Source organism: Canis lupus, chromosome 29 (assembly GCF_003254725.2).
Source record: "Canis lupus dingo isolate Sandy chromosome 29, ASM325472v2, whole genome shotgun sequence".
In the NCBI taxonomy this organism is placed as follows: Eukaryota; Metazoa; Chordata; class Mammalia; order Carnivora; family Canidae; genus Canis; species Canis lupus.
This window is the reverse complement of record NC_064271.1, coordinates 11980754-11999897: the sequence shown is the minus strand read 5'-3', so window position 1 is coordinate 11999897 and position 19144 is coordinate 11980754. Positions and strand designations below refer to the sequence as shown.

The 19144-nt window shown below is 40.4% G+C and overlaps 2 protein-coding genes across 13 annotated transcripts in view; one reads left to right on the top strand and one right to left on the bottom strand.

Annotated features, from left to right (window-relative positions):
• Positions 1-4902, top strand: part of ASPH (aspartate beta-hydroxylase) — a 213038-nt gene extending 208136 nt beyond the window's left edge. For 10 of the 12 annotated variants that reach the window (XM_035708219.2, XM_049103940.1, XM_035708218.2 and 7 more), the window contains one exon: positions 2012-4902. In XM_035708219.2, coding sequence (XP_035564112.2) covers positions 2012-2162 — 151 coding nt within the window. In that variant the 3' untranslated portion in view covers positions 2163-4902. The remainder of the gene's footprint in view (positions 1-2011) is intronic. The other 2 variants (XM_025477820.3, XM_049103942.1) reach the window with 1 other exon arrangement.
• CLVS1 (clavesin 1) overlaps positions 3844-19144 on the bottom strand; it is a 175058-nt gene continuing 159757 nt past the window's right edge. Inside the window, exon 6 of the mRNA XM_025477825.3 lies at positions 3844-5979. Within this exon, the coding sequence (XP_025333610.1) occupies positions 5892-5979 (88 nt within the window). The 3' untranslated portion in view covers positions 3844-5891. The remainder of the gene's footprint in view (positions 5980-19144) is intronic.

Genomic DNA, 19144 nt, shown 5'->3' with positions numbered 1-19144 from the left:
TCTAAATGTGCATACAGTTTGGTGGTGGTACGTAGGATCATATTGTGCTTCCATCGCAGTATCCAACCATCCACAGGACTCTTCACCTTACTAAAGCCCCGCACACACAAAACAACAACTCACCATCATTCTTTTCTATCTGTGTGAATTTGATAACTCTAGGTACTGCCTATAAGCGGAATCATGCGATATTTGTTCTTGTGTGATTGCTTTATTTCACTTAGCAAAATGTCATAATGCCCATGTTGTAGCATTGTCTGGATTTTCCTTTCATCTAAGCCTGAATAATATTTCATTGACTGCTTATACCACATTTTGTTTATCCACTCGTTGGTCAGTGGACACTAGGGTTGCCACCACTTTTTGACTACTATCAGTATTGCTGCTGTGCACATGGATGCCCTGCTTTTCCCTTTTGAGAGCACAACCCCCCCCCCCTTATCTTTTGCCTGTTTAAGTTTTTCAGTGGTACCCATGGACATTGCATAATCTCACCAATAACACTAAGACCTAGAAAGTCACCAGACTGTATATACCACAGATCATTTCACTTCGTTTTTCTTGTCATTTTTTTTCTTTTCTTGACTTTACCTTTCAAGTTTGGTTTTTGCATGGTAATAATACATATTCTGCCATTTGTTCCCATGTCTATTTATTTCTGTTGTTGGTTGTTACACTTGGATGGAACTCCAGTAGAACTCTTTGATCCTTAAGAGGAATCATATCAAAATGCTAAGCAGTGTTTATTGAATGGAAGTTATTAGGTTAGGTGTGTGAGACAGCGTAGAAAATGGGGCAGGAAGGTGGGGATGGGAGCAGAAGTGGAGGTTGATTCTCAATTTCAAGGAACTTTTAACTTGCAAATATTCATTACTTTATCATTGCCTTTAAATAACTGAGAAGTGCTGTTGTCAGATGAATGCAATATGTCTGGGATGAATTTGCCTCTCACTCTCCCATCGCCACCCCACAGAGACATTTGGCATTTTTGGTTCTCATGACTGTGGGAGAGTGCATGCTTCTGGCAGCTAGTGGGTAGAAGCCAGAGATGCTGCCAAACTTATGTAGAGCACAGGATAACCCCCGAAAACAAATTATCAGGCCCTAAATGTCACTAAAGCCAAGGCTGAGAAACCTTGCAGTATGAAATATTACCTAATTTAATATTGATTAATCACCTAGTAATGAGCATAAAAAGGCACAAATAATTTTCCTAAGGAAAACTTCCTTATGATAATGCAGTAACTTGAAATCAAGCTAGCATTTTCTATCCTATAATTTTAATTATTTGCTAATGCCTGATTTAAAATTTTAAATACTTGAGTGGAATTTTAATATCTAAAGAAAATTTCCTAGTAAAAATTTCATTTTAAAGACATAACTTAGTATGTAATATATTGGCAATTAATGCCTATTTTAACAAGAGGAGAACATTAGCATGAGTAATAAACTTCCTTTGGATTTGAAAAGCATTGTGTAATTGCCCCTGCACATTTCTCTCTTGATTTCTTTATTTAGACGAGCACTATGTTTAGGTCTTAGCTCCTATACACATATTTTATGAAGTAATGCTGGAGGCCCTGAAGGGTGTTCTGCAGCATTGACTTAAAATATTCCATGGATAACCCACTTACATTGCAGATGACATTAAAAATATAAACAAAATTCATTCTCTCTGCCCTTCCATAAAATGGAACTTTCTTCCATAAAATGGAACTTTAACAATTGGAAGGGGTTGAGAAAATCACTTGGAGATGCTCTGGCGCCATGCCAGGTAGCCTCCAGGGGGCATTGAGATGCCCAAGACCTGGGTGCCACCCATAGGTCTAGACCAGTCTCTGAAGGGGCAGGGAGGATAGCAGGCAGTCACTGATCAAGAAGTTACCATTAGCATACATCTGACTGATTGCTTGACTAAACAAGCCTCACGTAGGCCTGGACCAGGAATAATTCTCTGCATGTAGCCAGAGATTGATTCTCAGGCATCTGAATCCATATTTTTCTGTTTCAGGACATGGGAAGAAGGCAAGGTGCTCATCTTTGATGATTCTTTCGAGCATGAGGTGTGGCAGGACGCTACGTCTTTCCGGCTGATATTCATCGTGGATGTGTGGCACCCAGAGCTGACACCCCAGCAGAGACACAGCCTTCCTGCCATTTAGCATATTGTGTAGGCTTGGGACACACGAGAGAGGCTGCCTTTCTGGCTCTATCTCCTTGGGTATAGGACTAGAGGTTCCAAGTTTGAGAAGCCTTAATTTCCTTGATGTGCAGCCCCCAAATTCTAAGATTCTTCCTAGGGTTAGAAGACACTAAATGGGATATTTGCCTTGCTGCAGTTCATGTAGAAAGCACCCTGCTGTACTTCCCCCCACGACAGCACCCATCTGGTGCCGTATTTCAGGTGAATACATGATCCCTTCTGTCTTGTCAGCCAAAGATACTTTTCCCCCTTAAAAGAGGCCTGAATCAGTGTACAGTGAGAATACATGTAGAAACTGTGAATGGATCACTTTAGTTTGTAATTTTTCTATGCAGTTATATATTTCTAGGGTAGCTGGGTGATTTTGTCATCACTTACCACTACTTTTTTGTTGAGTTTAATAATAAGCTGTGTAAATGCCTTACTTCTTGCTGCTTAATGGTAACTTCCCTCGTCAACTCAGACTTCCCTCTTCTAATTATCTTTAGTAAAAGACACCCATAAAAAAGCAATTTTATTTTCCTAATACGAAGGAGAAAGATGTAATTATGCTGATGTCTAGGAACTGTACTGCTTCCTACCCACTGAGTCTGTTTGCTTTTTTAGCTTCACTGAAAGCCATTGTCTTCATTTCTGTGCTCGCCATGCAAATGGTAGAGACTCTGTCTTCCCAAGAGAAGCTTTGCATCCTGCAACAGGACATGGAATCATTTTATATTGAGTCATAGCAGTACCACATGTACATTTTTTAATGCTAAGAATTAGAACTTGAAAGAAATTTCTCAAAGTAAACATTTCCTCTCAGGATCAGGTAAATAGGTAGCTGCTAGGACATCTGGCTCTTCCGCCTCTTTGCCATCTGAGACAAGGCTGGAATCCAGAGTCTCTTGGCCTATTGTAGATCCCTGTGAGCGAAGAGGTCCTTATGTGTGTTCCCATCACAATTTTGTAAAAATATGAAGGATGGCAAAGTGGAAGACCAAGCAAGAATGCCAGGATCTTAGTCCTGGGTTCAGCTTGTGTAGATTGCCTTCTTCTTTGAAAGAGTTTGGAAGACTCTTCCATTTCCTTGGCTGGAGAAACTTTATGCCATTTAAGCATAGCTTTGAAGTAGCAACTGTTATCCATAGTTTAGCTTCAGTATTACCCACAGCATAGAAATAACAGTTGAGAAATTTTCATGCCTACTTATTCCAAAGATGATCAAATTATTGAGAAGAGTATTAATGCATTAAATATTGCATGTTTCCAATCAAAACTAGACGTGTTAGCTATATGAATGTAATGATATTCATGTACCTGAATTTTAAGCCAATATGAACAAAAATGCCGAAGAAATGACAAAGAGGTTATCAGATTTCATTCCCAGGGAGAAATAAATACTTGTGCTTCCTTTCCATCTAAGGACAAAGGAGGATGATTTATTTGCCTCTTTTGAAAAGAGTTCTTTACCATTGAAATGTATCCTTTCTGCTTGACAATAGCTTCCAGTTAGCAGGGTTTGCAAAATATTTGTCCTGTTCCCTTCTGTTTTGCCACAACAATACCACTAAAATACATGAAGAAGAATGTGAGGAAAGTCTCAAAATTAATTGCCAAGGTCCAGAAGAAAAAGCAAGCTCTTGAAAAATAAAAAGGTGTCATGTCCTTCAGTATTTATTGAACAGAAGAAATGACTGACAAAGGACAATACAATCCAATGCTCGTGTGATAACATTCATGTCACTTATTGAATTTGGTTCTTGTATGTATATTGCATACACATAAAGAAATTTAAAGTAGAAGTTGTCAATGTTAAACCATCATCTTACATTCATTTAATGAAATCATGGAATAGAATAAAAACTAGCTCTTGACTTAATAATTATAATATGGTATTTAAAATCAGGTCACTACAGTAGGATTCTAAATATTGCCAATTGAAAAGCCAGGAATATTATAACTGTTGCAAAAACGTTGGCAATAATCGATTCCAATAGCATTTTAAATACTTGGATCCCACAACTATTTTATAAACCCAAGTAATAAAATGGATTTTCTAATTCACTTTAATTCTTTATCTTTCTTCCCTATGTCATGGAATATAAGAAGTGTTTCAGTCACTGCATTGGTAGAATTATTTCAGTGTTACTATTTTGTTATTTGAAATGTCTACACAAAATGAATTGGTTTTATTTATACCGTGATACAATTGGTTGAGAAATATTTTTAATTCTATTTCAATTTTATTTCAAGGGTAGAATACAAAAATTACTTCTCTTATTCTCCTCTGCCAGTAGAAAAAAAATTAAAACAATAGATTCATTGAGAAAGAGATGTCATAAATGGTTAAGATTAGTAATAATGCTTATTGAGGGTGATTATGGCCACTTGATCACCTCTTTTCTTTTAATATTTTAGCTAACTCTCCCAAATCCTTAGAACATAAAATCATATTTTTCTGCCCATCATCAACCAGAATATTTTTTATTTGACACTGAGCACCAACTGGTCATACTAATAAATGCCCATGTCATGCAGATAACTGGGAGGATGAGGTACCTAAAAACATACAACTGATTGGGGGAAACATGGCACAAGTAAGGATATCATATCCTATGATATCTGTTTATTTTAATTTAATTTCCTTTGAATGGATAGTTGGGGGCTCCATTTCTAAGGAGAATAGACAAAGAAATAAAATGATCTTTGGCATTTTATCCTGCATTCTTAATCTCTTATTGTCAGTACTTGCGTATTTAGCCATCTTTAAGGGTCTTCCTCCATGATTGGTCCCTACCCTCTCAGCAACAGCCAGCTCCCTTCTCCACACCTTTAACTGGTTGCCGGAGAGTGAGGGGCTAACTGCTTTTCTTTTGTGTAGTGACCCAAGTGAGGCCATTTGAATGGATCCATTAATCACTGACATGTGTTTCAATGAGACCCCGCCCCCCTCCCCCCTCCCCTGCCCTGCAGACTCCTGTTGCCTGTGGGAAGTCACGTTATTAGGATGAAATAATCATATTTCAAGTTGTGTGTGTCTTCTTTTAAAGTCAGATCATGGCAATCAGCTGGTGGCCTGACAAAAGATGTGACGTCACAATCATTCTTGCAGGATAATCAAAATAAGCAAACCCCGCAAATAGCCAGACCTACAAGAACATGCCCTTAGGCTGAACAATTCGATGCTGGTGATGAGGTCAAAAAAAATAATTCAATAAGAATGGAAATTATGGGAGATACTACTGTCTTGGGGCCTTGCCCTACATCGAGCTTGACAATTTTGTCTGCACAGTTTAACTCTGATGTATCTACTTGGAAATGCACTTAATCTTAAATCACAAAACCTGGAGAGGGTGTCTGCGGTACCTCAGAAAAATCCTTGTACTAATGCAGTGTATGCATCAAATTTAGTTTTTCTTTTTTCAATTATTTTACTACCATAAATATGGGGGAGGGGGATCATGTTTACATAACTGCCTTGCTTCACCTCCAGTCCCCCAGTGGAAAAAAAGCATCTCTCAAGTCTTTGTTCAACTTTGGCTGCTCAGACCAATGGCTGGTGACAGTCAATACTAGGTGGCAGGAGTGGAGGGCCTTGTGTCAAGCGGAACGCACGTGTCTGTGTGGGTCAGTTGCGCATGTGCTTCCTGGGTGGCTGATACCACTGAAGGCTGGCGATCTGCGAGAGCATGGGGTGACTCGGGGTTCAGTCCAGAGCCAGGAGTGGCTGAGTATTCTCATTCTCTCCCTTCTCCTCATGTTTTAGGGTGCCAGCTTCCACCACAGACTGGGACCTAAAAATAGGAGAAGGAGAAAGATACAATTACAGACAATTCATGTGGCAACAATTTTGTAATCTTGGAGAACATTCAGATTTATGTTCCCCTTATTAATCAAAACACTCAAAATAACTACAAACTTTCCATCTTTTTGTATCTCTCTTTTTGCTTTTCTGCCTTCTATATCACATATTTAGGGGGAGAGGCATCTTAGAAGCTTCTTTGCTGAGATCTCTTCGGTTGGTAAAAGCAACACGTGTTCTAGCCACAACTCTGCCCCAGTGTCTCAACAATTCTATGGATCTTGAGAAGTATCAAATAGAGTAAATCCTGTTGGAATTTTTTTTAATGTTTCAAAATACTTTTTTAGAGCCTATGGTTTCTCAATGTCATAGTAAACTATCATGCATGATGTTAAGACCATGAGGTTTGGAATCAGATCACTAAATGTAGACTCTGCCCTTTACTGGCTGAGGAGCCTTGGGGAGTTCTTAAAAGTCTCTAGACCTTTACTCTCTTACCTGTAAAATCGAACCATTACTTACCTCCCACAGTTATTGATAAGGACTAAAAGTAATAATATTCATAAAGCATTTTATGTGTAATTTTACTTAAAATTTATGGAGTATTCTATTATCACCATTATTGCAATGATAATAGTGCGATCTTTAGTTTCTGATATGTCCTCTTGTATTGGATAATAACAGTTTCTTTTTTGGTTTTACAATGTGGATTGAAACTGAAATTTTCCAGCTCATAGAAAGTTGTAAGAGATATACATGTGATAAATAATAAATGTTCGCATACTAAAAAAAAAAAAAAAAAAAGTATTGCAAGCATTAAGAAAATGGTTGAATTTGATTGTTCAAATAAGCAGAATTTACATATAATGTGCAGTAAAATGTTAACTCAGAACCCTGAGTTTTGGGGGCATCTGGGTGGTTCAGTGGTTGGGCATCTGCCCTTGGCTCAGCTTGTGATCCAGGTTCCAGGATTCGAGACCTGCATCAGGCTTGATCCAGGATCCAGGGTCCAGGGGTCGAGACCTGCATTAGGCTCCCTGTAGGGAGCCTGCTTGTCCCCCTGCCTATGTCTCCGCCTCTCATGGATAAATAAATAAAAATCTTAAAAAATAAAATAATAGGGGATCCCTGGGTGGCTCAGAGGTTTAGCGCCTGCCTTTGGCCCAGGGCGTGATCCTGGAGACCCTGGATCGAGTCCCATGTCGGGCTTCCTGCATGGGGCCTGCTTCTTCTGCCTGTGTCTCTGTTTCTCTCTCTCTCTCTCCCTCTGTGTCTCCCATGAATAAATAAATAAAATCTTTTTTTAAAAATAAATAAATAAATAAATAAATAAATAAATAAATAAATAAATAAATAAAATAAATAGAAGAAGCAGACTGAGTTGCCCAAACCCTCCTCATTCCAAGTGTCCCCTGACTGGCTCCTCTGAGCCCCTCGAGTAAACCAACTGATAAAAGTGTCTCTGTGTGCCTGAGACTTTGGGCTATATAGGTTATGCCAACAATGTGATTTATTGCAAACACCTTTTTTTGTATGTCAAGGTCACACTATATCAGGGCAGGGCAGGTGGGGGCCAGTGGGGAAGGAGGAGCTGAAGACTGCATGACAGTGTGACTGGCTCCTCCCCACCAACAGAAATCCTGGACACCAAAGCATGGGTGAGTTTCCCTGATTGGCCACACCTGGTGTGTGTTGCCATACACTGCTGAGAGAATGAAGCTCTGTCAGGACAACTGGCAGCATGCGACTGGTCCAGTGTGCCTGGGCTCCACCCAATACACCTTTCTCCTTTGCTGATTTTAATCTGTATTATTTTCCATAACAAGCCATTACTGAGTATAACAGCTTTTCTGAGACCTGTGAGTCCTTCCGGCAAATTACTAAACCTGGGGGTGGCTGAAAGGACTCCCAAAACAATATATAATAACACATACTTGTTTTGTATGCACCTGGTATTGATATAAGTTCTTTACATGTATTACCTTACTTCATTTCCACAACCCTAAGGAGTGGTGCTATTATGATCTCCATTTTACAGAAGGGGAAAAATCTAAAGAGAAAAAAGTAGCATAGGAAAGGCAACACAAATAGAGGGCAGATTTATCGCCATCACACCACTTTGGCCGTACCTGGGGCTGCAGAATTGTTTAGCTGAAATACCTAATGTTCCTTCCACCTCACTGCAAAAATAACTTTCTGCATGAGATTCTTATCTCCATTCAGGATATGTATGTACCATAGAATGCTTAAAGAAATCAAGCAAATTAGTACAGTTGTCTCAAAAGATTCAATTTCTACTATAAAGATCAATCCAGGGGCGCCTGGATGGCTCAGTCGGTTAAGCGTCTGCCTTCAGCTAAGGTCATGATCCCAGAATCCTGGGATCAAATGAATAAATAAAATCTTAAAAAAAAAAAAAAACCAATACAAACAGTCCAACTTTAGTATCAAGCTTAACCTTTGAAAGTGAAATGTAGGGGGGCCTGGATGGCTCAGTTGGTTAAGTATCCAACTCCTGATTTCAGCACAGATCATGATCTTGGGGTCATGAAATTGAACCTCACGGTCAGCTCTGTGCTCAGCCCAGAGTCTGCTTAAGAATATCTCTCCCCCCTTGCTCCTCCCTCCCCTCCTGTGCTTTCTCTCTCTAATAAATAAATACATCTTTAAAAGTAAATAAAGTGAAACAGATTCATTTGCTCCTGGGACAGGGCAGAGGAAGCCCCTGCTCCTAGTCTAGCTCAACTATTTTACACTTTTCCTATGCATTTCCTTCTGCTTTAGTTAAGGGCTTGGTGTGTGCGTGTAGAGAGGGGTGAGGTAGAGCAATAGATTATACAAGGAACAGAAAAGCTGAAAACCCAGAAGCCATCAAAATAAGCATGAAGGAAACCAGAGGGACACACCTACCTGCCTGCAGTGGCCACGTCCCTCTGGCAACCCCTACAGCTGCCTGCCTAACTGCTTTGTCCTCAGGCCCTGGTGAGAGTGGAAGATATCTATGGCTGTTCCACTTTGGAGACTTTGAAACTGCACTTCTCTTCCTTCAAGCCAGCTGGCTCTATTTTACAGCATGGCAAGGGAATCACAGCCACAGAGTTACAAGCCACCTTAGTGACCTATTGAGATTGAACTTGTAGGAAAAATTCAGTAAGGGCCACGCAGCTTCTTCTTGAAACTTACTCCTCCATGTCCCTAGAGGGGCAACTCTACTGGAAGGTTCTTGCTTACACTGAACTCAAACCTGTCTTTTTGCAACTTCTATATATGATTTCTAGTTCTGTCTGCTGCAGCCACCAGTGTCCACGTAATCCAGCTGGTCCACGTAACCACTCTTTTAAGTGTTGATCCAGTGCCCTTGTCACCAGCCAGAACCCAAGACCTGACCTTTGCTGCCCACTTGCTTGTACTCACCAGCTTTTGCCTCCCATTTTTCCTCAAGCTTCTCTTTCCAGCTTGCCTATAACTCAGGCAAATGAAACCTGAAACCACCTTTCAGGTGATGGCGACTGCCCTGACAAGACCTCCAGCCCACCCAGACCTCCCAGACCAGCTGGAGCTAAACCCCCTACTTGTGTCTTAACAGAAGGACCGCAGAGTGACCTCTAGAACTACTGACATTGACTTCATTATAATACTAAAATCTCTGCCGAGGAGGAGCACAAGCTTCATTTAAGTAACATGCAAAATACGTATAGGCATGTTCCCTTAAGGCGCACATGCAACCTTATGTGTACCGCTACATATGGTGACAAGGATCCCCATTTTATTTTATTTTAATTTTTATTTATTTATGATAGTCACACACACAGAGAGAGAGGCAGAGACACAGGCAGAGGGAGAAGCAGGCTCCATGCACCGGGAGCCCCACGTGGGATTCGATCCCGGATTTCCAGAATCACGCCCTGGGCCAAAGGCAGGCGCTAAACCACTGCGCCACCCAGGGATCCCAGGATCCCCATTTTAAATATTCATCCCCACCCTCACTAAAAGGAACCTATCCACCCTTGCTTGGGAAGTCACGACTTTGGAAGTTACTCCCTGTGATCTCCTTATTTGTTGCAGCAAAGTTTCCTTTGTGGGACAACTCACCTGTGTGGCTTTTGTGACTCACCGAGGAGCCAATTCACATTGGTTCCCTTACATCCTCAGCCCTCTCCCTGCCACCACCCAGGCAAACCAAGATTCGTCTTGTGCCAAGATTTCTAAAATTGCCACTGGGACACTTTCCTGCATCTCTTCATCAACCAGTTGCTCACAAGGTGTCACCTCAAAATAGAGTGAAATATTGCTTCCTTTATTCCCCCTCTTTCCATGCTTCTGTTGAAGCAGAAATGATGTGCCTAGAATTGCTATTAGCCTTTCTGGCACTCACACAACATAGCTGAGGAAAATTTAGCTATATTTGCATATGCTGCTGGTAAACCATTTCACTTCCATCTCGAAGGTGCGTGGTTGACTCTTCAATTTCTTCTTTTTTAAATTTGGCTGATGTCTCCACCCTCTCTCTGCTTTCTTGAATCTTGAAAACTGTTAGCCATCCAAATTATTGTCTGTGATTTTAATGAGTGTTGGATTTGTTTCCAAACTTTCCCTGCCCCGATTTGGGGAGCCACTATGGGGGAAAAAATTTAAAAATTGTCAAATATTGAATTTTCAAACAAAAATCATTTATCCTCACTTATAGTAAGAACTGTTTGAGAATGTCTCCTGACATATGCCAGGGACTGTGAGCAAACGTTCAGGAACCTTACTTCTCTTGTGGAAATATTGCTTCAGTTACCTTCAGTTACCTAACATCAGACACACAGATGTGGGATTACTGTGATAAGCACCCAGAGGAGAGGGTGTTTGGAGGTGAGGCGTTAGCTCTAGCAGGACAGGAAGGGAAGAAAAAGCTATTTGTTCACACAGCGACATCATTCACAGTCCCTGTTCAGGTGACCCTTCCTTCCTTCCTCTTGGGGTCAAATTTAGATCGATGTGATTTCTTTTGATACCTGTACTGACAGCAGGCACACAGAATGCAGGCTCTTATCTCAGCCAATACACTGTGTGTCTTGGGTGAGCGACGGGTAACAATTGAACAATTCGGAGGAGCAGAGCATGAGGGACCAAATGAAACATTTTCTTTCTTATCTGTATTTCCCCTGATGGAGAAGATGACCGGAGCCTTTTTACTTGCAGCATGACATAATTCCATTTCCCTGGTTGCACAATGGCCATTTGATGTAAGGAACACGGTACGTTGTGAAAGAGTTGAAATTCAGAAAACAGAAAGCAAATGTTGCTTTAAAAAAAAAAAAAAACGGTATAAATAAAAGAAGCCAAGAGAAACACCCTTCTTAAATGGCGCCCTCCGGATATTTAGCAGTCAAAGTACTCTTGGATTAGACTGATCAAGGGCTCACTGATAAAAATGTCTCCACCACTTGTAAACAGAGGGCTCTGAGATGGTGCACTTAGTGCATTAACCACAGAGAAGCCATTCGCCTTACAATTTCCTCGTCCAAGTCACTCTTGGTGGTAATCTCTCCATTCAGTGGCTTTGCCTTCTCCCAAGAAGCTTAACGCTTCCACTGAAATAAACATTTTAGGCTTCATATCTGGGGTCCTCTCTGCAGCACTGAAAGCCAGCCTGACCCCAAGGGCAGACAGGGGAGTGATCTGAGCTATTTCAGCCCTGGTTATCTCAGTGGTGTAGCAGACTATCCCAACAAAGCCTTCCTTCCAGCCTTGATAGCCACAGTTCGTTTTCCTGCCATTATGTCCATTCTCTCCCTCCCTCTCCTTTCCTCTTCCTTTCTATTCTCCTCCACATCTCCAACGTTTGGAACTTTCCCCACTCCATATCATCAAAGATCTCTAGCCATGGTTGACATTTACTGATTCCGAAGGCAATTACATTCCAGAAAGAACAAGATGAAGATGGGAAACATTCACCATGAGTTAGTCCATTCTGCAAAGACTCATAATTGGACTGAGACTTCTGCCCTCGATCAAAGGTTTATCTCTAGAACTTTGTTTAGCTACTTTATCTCAACAGCCGCCACCACATAGTCTTCTTACTAATGAACTGCCACTGCCTAGCTTCCGCTCTGCGGACCCCACATAGGGGCACAGGAACTCCACCCTTCAGCTGTAGGCATTCATCAAGAGTCACAGGAGGTTACAGATGTAAAGAGCCCTAGAGGCAATTAAGTCAAACCGTCATTTAACTGGGGTCCTAACCATTTGTTGTCCAGGGACCAACTTCATCACTTCACCAGGAAGGACTCCATAGTCCTGGTTTTACTTCTTAAAGTCAAGGATGGGCTTGGTTTTATGGAATAGCACAGAACTGCCTAATATCCTAGTGAGCCTATATAAGGACTTCTAAACAGAAAGACTATTTTTAAAAAATGTATCTTTGAAGAACTCTTTTTTTTAATTTTAAAGATGTTATGTATTTATTCATGAGAGAGAGAGAGAGAGGCAGAGACATAGGCAGAGGGACAAGCTCCTACAGGGAGCCTGATTCAGGACTCGATCCCAGGACCCTGGGATCACACCCTTAGCCAAAAGCAGACGCTCAACCACTGTGCCACCCAGGCGTCCCTAAAGAATTCTTCTAGGTAATTCTATTAAGCCTAATTTTCTCCCTGCTATTTCAAGTATCAAGGAAATTTCCCTTGGGGAGCTCCAGCCTGGGCTTGAAAGGTGGTGGCTCCACCACTAGCTTTGTGATGTTGGGCACATTCCACCTCCTCATGTATAAATGGAGATATGATATCATGTGAGGTGGGAGTAAAGAGGATTAGATGAGTTGAGGCATGTAAAGTGTTCAGCCAAATGTGTTCATCTATTTTTAGCTTTTATTATTCTACCCCTTTTGCAGATAAGAAAATTAAGGTCTGGGAATATTGAGTTCTTTTATAAATTGAGCCACAAAAGCATGAATTCAATTCAACGTTCCCATAGTGTCACTGTGAAATTTATGAGAGAATTGTGTGTACTCATGAATCATATAACCTAATACTCAATGATAACTAGCATTTCAAAGTTGATAAAGACTAGCATTTTAAAATTTCAAAATAAGCAATGAAACTATTCCTCATGACTGTTCACCTTATGATCTTGCCCTATAGTTTTAGAAGTAACGCAGAAACTTCCATCTGATTAGCAATTATTTGTGTAGCTTTAGGTGCAACATACTTACAGTTGTTTTCAACTGTGTAATGTGAAGCTTCTTTCTATGATAATGCCTTCAGTAATGTCCTTGATAAGAAGTTTAACGAATATTTGTAAGACATGTGTTCCGTTCAGCTAACAAACTCCATAATCAAAATCATTCTTGCACCAACATGATCATACTCTCTGGGAAAAATTAATATTTACTGAACCAAATAAGTCATGAATCATAAATCAATAAATCATGTTTTTTTAATAAATAAGCCTAAATATTTCTCACATAAAGCAGCAAAGCTTTACCTCATCAAAGTGAAGAAATAACAAATAAACCTTCCTCGATGTTGACAAAACAATTCGCCACATTTACTGAACTGGAAATATATAGAAACTAATCCAAGAAAAAATATTCTATTACTTTCGAAGTGAACTATTTTTAGAGAGAGATAAACATTCAGCTTAGCTCTTGCGTATATGCACCATAACTCAAATTTAAATGTATAATGTATTTCTATTTAACTGTGATGGGCTTGGGCACTGCTGACTTATAACTAGTGAAAAAAGCGCCAAGAAAAGCCACATGTACCTTCAGAAAGGATGCAAGCAATTGCTTTTGTGAAATTAGACTTGCGAGTAAATAGAACTAGAGCAACATGGTCCAACACACAGCCCTGACCACACGTGGCTACTGAGGGCTTAAGATTGGGCCAGTCTGAGTTGAGGTGGGCAGTAAAGGTAAATGTATACACTGGGTCTTGAAGAGAGTATAAAAGAAGATTGTAAAGTATCTCATTAATGCCTTTTAAAATTACACATTGAGGGCAGCCCCAGTGGCACAGGGGTTTAGCACTGCCTTCAGCCCAGGGCCTGATCCTGGAGACCCAGGATTGAGTCCCACGTCGGGCTCCCTGCGTGGAGCCTGCTTCTCCCTCTGCTTCTCTCTCTCTCTCTCTCTGTGTCTCTCATTAATAAATAAATAAAATCTTTTAAAAAAATAAAATTACACATTTAAATCATAATTTTTTAATACATTGGATTACATAAAATATCATTAAATTAATCTCATCTATTTATTTTTGCAGTGGCTTCAAGACAACTCAAAGAGCTTTACATATGTGACTCACATCATATTTTTGCTGGGCAGTATTGGTCTAGAGCCTCATTTATTCCCTCATGCTTATGGTTGCATACAGAGTGACATACAAATCCTCATTTAAAAATGCATAGCCATCTTTAAAGGGCCTCGGCAACATTAGTATCTGTCATTGCCAATACCCACTGTTCCAAGCTCATTCCATGTATTAACTCATTTAACCTTCCCGTTGACACGTGTGAAGTCCCATGAGACATGAGAGCTGTTTTCAGGGTATCAGTGTTGCTTGAATCCTAGCTAGAGTGAAACTTTGTTAGTTTAGACTCGATTACTTTGCTGTCATTTAGATGAAGGTTAACATATACCTTGATTTTATCTCTAAATGAATAAATAATATTTTTAAAAGCTTTAGAAAGAAATTTTAACTACCTAAAGAAAAAGAAATAAATTCTTTCTGCACATACATCAAAATTAATATTAACTTTATGTAATGACTGCAGATGTTTTTCGCTGTTTATTATAAGAGCCCGAGGAGAAGTGAGCTGATAGAAGAGCAGTAAGCTAGGGATTAGGTGCTTTTTCTCATCAGTGTGTCACTCACTTGTGGTGGGCTCTACGGAGTACCTCACTGAGCTTCTCTGGCCCCTCATTCTTTACCTGTAAAATGATAATCTTGGATGAAGTGATATATTTAGCCCCAAGATTCTATGAGCTACACCAGACTGGAGTCCACCATTTGTTCTTAAAAATCATTAAATCTTGAAAATCAGTTTTCATATTTCCCCAGTTTAGACTTGAAGCTAATTAGCTCAAATAGTCTAAGTACCTCCCTACCTTTGTTTTCACCTCCTTCCAGAAAAGCATAAAAATACTAAAAATGATAAGAGTTGGCAGGACTTGGAATGCCTTTCCTGCAGTTAGTGTGTGTCCAGCATATTTAGGTATTAGGAGTCAAAATGATTTACCTTCTGTAAGTTTCTTTTTTTTCCTTCTATAAGTTTCTAAATGTTGAATTCAAAGTTGCAGGCACTACTTAATAACTATTGCCCCGTGTCATTGTTAACGTGTTTTTAGTTTATTTAAAATATGTTAATGCTACACATGATCTGTGCTCAGATAGTAGATTCCTGCTGCAGAGGGTAGTTGCCACCAAATCTGTAGCCACTAAGCGTGTTCCCCTACGCAGGAAAGTCCTCCTCGGTGCCACATCTGAAATCTGTCAAAATGCTTTGAAAGAGATTTCAACACACATTTTATTTGAATACTTTTAGAATTATCACCTACAGGAGAGTCTCCCATCTCCACAGCTGGTTATAATTATTGTCACCACCACCATCATCATCATCAATAACAACCATAAACCATTTATTGAACACTTACTGCATGCCAGATTCTGCACTAAGTAGTATTTAGCCTGCATCAGCCTTGTTTAAACTTCGAGATAATCTTCCGAGGTGGGTATTGTTTTTTTTTTGTTTTTGTTTTTTAATTTTTATTTATTTATGATAGTCACAGAGAGAGAGAGAGAGAGAGGCAGAGACACAGGCCGAGGGAGAAGCAGGCTCCATGCACCGGGAGCCCGACGTGGGATTCGATCCCGGGTCTCCAGGATCGCGCCCTGGGCCAAAGGCAGGCGCCAAACCGCTGCGCCACCCAGGGATCCCCGAGGTGGGTATTGTTAATTCCATTTTGTACACCAAGAAACTGTGCCTCGGAGAAGTTAATTAATGTTCCTAGTTAGTTGTGGAACTAGAATCTGAACCCAAATATAGGTCTACAATCTACATTCTTAAACATTATTCTACACTGTAAAAAATATTAAAAACTGGGATGCCTGGGTGTCTTAGCAGTTAAGTGTCTGCCTTTGGCTCAGGGAGTGATCCTGGAGTCCAGGATTGAGTCCCACATCGGGCTCCCTGCTTGGAGCCTGCCTCTCCCTCTGCCTATGTCTCTGCCTCTCTCTCTCTCTCTTTCTCTGTGTGTGTGTGTGTGTCTCATGAATAAATAAATAAAAATCTTTAAAGGAAATAAATAAATAAATAAATTTAAAAAATACCAAAAACTTAGTAAGAAACTAAAGGACATTATATATATCAGAAACTGGTAATATTCAAAGTTCTCAGAGAAGAATCTCTCCTATTACTATTGATGGATCTGAAAGTTAACACTATAATCATCTATGATTTATAAAAACCTTGATTTTAGGCAAGTGAATGAAAATAGGAAAGTAGCAGAACTTCATTTGGGAAAAAAAAAATATTGTAAGGATTATAGCTAATGTGATTTTAGCTTTATCTATAGTAACCATTACCTAATAATATTTCAAAATTCTTTCTTCTAAATGTACAGCATTCATGCAAATAGCTGGGGAGGCCTAAACAGAAACACAGTTGGGTCAATAGAGAAAGTCGAGTAGGGGGGACAGGGAGGAGCTTGGGTGTGGCAGAGGAAAGAGCTCAGCCGCAGAAGATGAGCCAGTCCAGGTCCCTGGACACAGGAGGAAGGGACAAGAGAAGAGAGCCCGGGGAGGCCGTGGTAGAAAGTGGCAGCTGCATTCTACAAAGGTGTTTATCACTCTTTAGGAAGCTCTGCATTCCTATCATAGTAACTCCCAATTTCTCAGCTGTAAAATGAGGAGAGGACATTACCATCCACAGGGCTCTGAGAGATGAAAGATATAATGAAGTGCTTGGAGCGCTTTTGAGGAGAAATGGCTTAAACTGGAGTTGTTTACCATCTTACTCATACATCCCTGACTCTCCTCTTCTGAGCATGAACAACTAACACTCTGCTTGGCTGATGGCAGGGACAGCCCTTGTCTGCCCACCGAAGAAAGCCAAAGATGACAAACTTCGAAAACAGAGATGCAGCAGGTTATTTATGTGACAGAGGAATTTTAACTTTACTGAGCAATTTACTAAAGAATCCCTATTAAGCAGAGTCACCTTGGGACACCTGAAACAGGAGAATATTCAAGGTCATAACTAGTGTTGTGTCCAAATCCTTCGTGGGGCCCAGTGTCAGGGTGAGGTCTATAGACGTCTTAGGATCCAGTCAATATCTGAACCAGTTGGCTCTCCTACAATCATTCCATATTCTTCTGTGTGTGTGTGTGTAGGTTTACCAAGTTCTGAGGAATGGAACGCACTGCTGTAGGTACTTCGATGTGAATTCAGGTGTTCTGAGATGGTCACAGGAGCATTAAAATAATACATTTTTTGCATGCCAATTATTTCTGGAGAGTTTTTTCTCTATTCCAATCATAACTTAAAATAGCATCACTGCAAATGGCTGCAGGTGCTTGCACCACCTGCTTTGAATGCAGTCATCTTTCATCAGAATTAGATCGGTACAAAGAGCTGCCAGTCAGTTTCAGAGCAACCCTAATTGTTCCTAATTATTCTCCTCCCTCTGAAATTGGTGGTGCACACCCTCAGAGGAGCCCCTTTGGTAGAACTAGCATATAATGTCCGGAAGCAGGTAGAAAAATACCAAAAGCTGTCAAGAACTAAGACAACGAGGATGACTCATTCTGTTCTGAGTTTGAAGAGGATGGCTAGAGTTCTCGATAAAAACTGCCTTTCATAAGTCTATTTTTTGACGGAAATGACAGTATGTTAATGGGTCTTTTTTGATATTACTCTAGGAGCCTGCATATCAAATTTCTTCCTGAATGTCTACATCTTCCCCACTTAAAATGGGGATTGAGGCCAGTGTGACGGAGGAACTTGCTTTTCTTTTTTTTTTTTTTTTAAGATTTTATTTATTTATTTGAGAGAAAGAGAGAGATCACAGGAGAGAAAGAGGGAGAAGCAGACTTGCTGCTGAGCAGGGAGGCAGACACAGGACTCCGTTCCAGGACCCTAAGCTCATGACCTGAGCCGAAGGAAAATGCTTAACTGACTGAGCCACCCAGGTGCCCCTGGGCTAAGTCATTTAACCTCTATGTACTTTAGCCACATTATCTATAACATGGGAATAATCATCCTTTGTTATCTATTTTAAATCTATTTTTTAAAGAGAACTACTTTAAAAAAAATCTATACATTTTAAAATTCTCAACACCTGAAAGGCTCAGTTTTCAAGAAGGCTCAGGACAAGTCCAGGAGCATGTGTATCCAATACTCTGGTATGTGGGAAAATAGTATAGTCTGGGGCCCTGGCACTTTTAAGTACCTTTTAGTGTGGTGGTGGTGCTCGGATGGGCAGCATGGGCACCACCTGGGAGCTGGTCACAAATGCAGATTTGCAGGCTCAGCCCAGACCTATGGAATCAGAAGCTGTATTTTAAAAGAGCCTGGTGCTTTGCATGCATGTTAAAATTTGCAAAGCATTGGTCCAAAGCTAACACTGCAGAAACCTGCTTTCATTTTACAGCAGAGCTGTAAAGATTCATCAGGTATGGCTCATTCAAACCAAATTCCTGATTCTGTTTTCTAGTTCACTCAATATCTTAAAGAGTTAAATAAGTTTGTGAAATGTCTTACTTATTACTGGAGAATCACACTCAGTTTAGGAGTATCTGTCTTCGTATCTGAAAAATTATTTGGGTGGGAGGCAGGAAAACATTTCAGAAATTCAGGCTTGGGGAACTGAGGCCATCCTGATTTAACTTCACATTTTGTCAGTGTCTATGTCATACAATAAATTCTTTCACAAGGTTTGAACATGTGCTATATGCTGACTGAGGAAGGGAAAAAAATCTCTGGCTTTAAGGTACTCACATGAAAGAGAGGGAAAGTTAATATACAAACACCTGTCTGTCACTTCTGCAGCTGTTCATACATTCGAGAGGACATGCCCCAACTCAGGGGTTGACTTCCCAAGCGGGCATTGGTCTACGCGCTGGGACACAGGACTGACCCAGTCAGATGACCCTTGATTGCAGAGGTGGTGG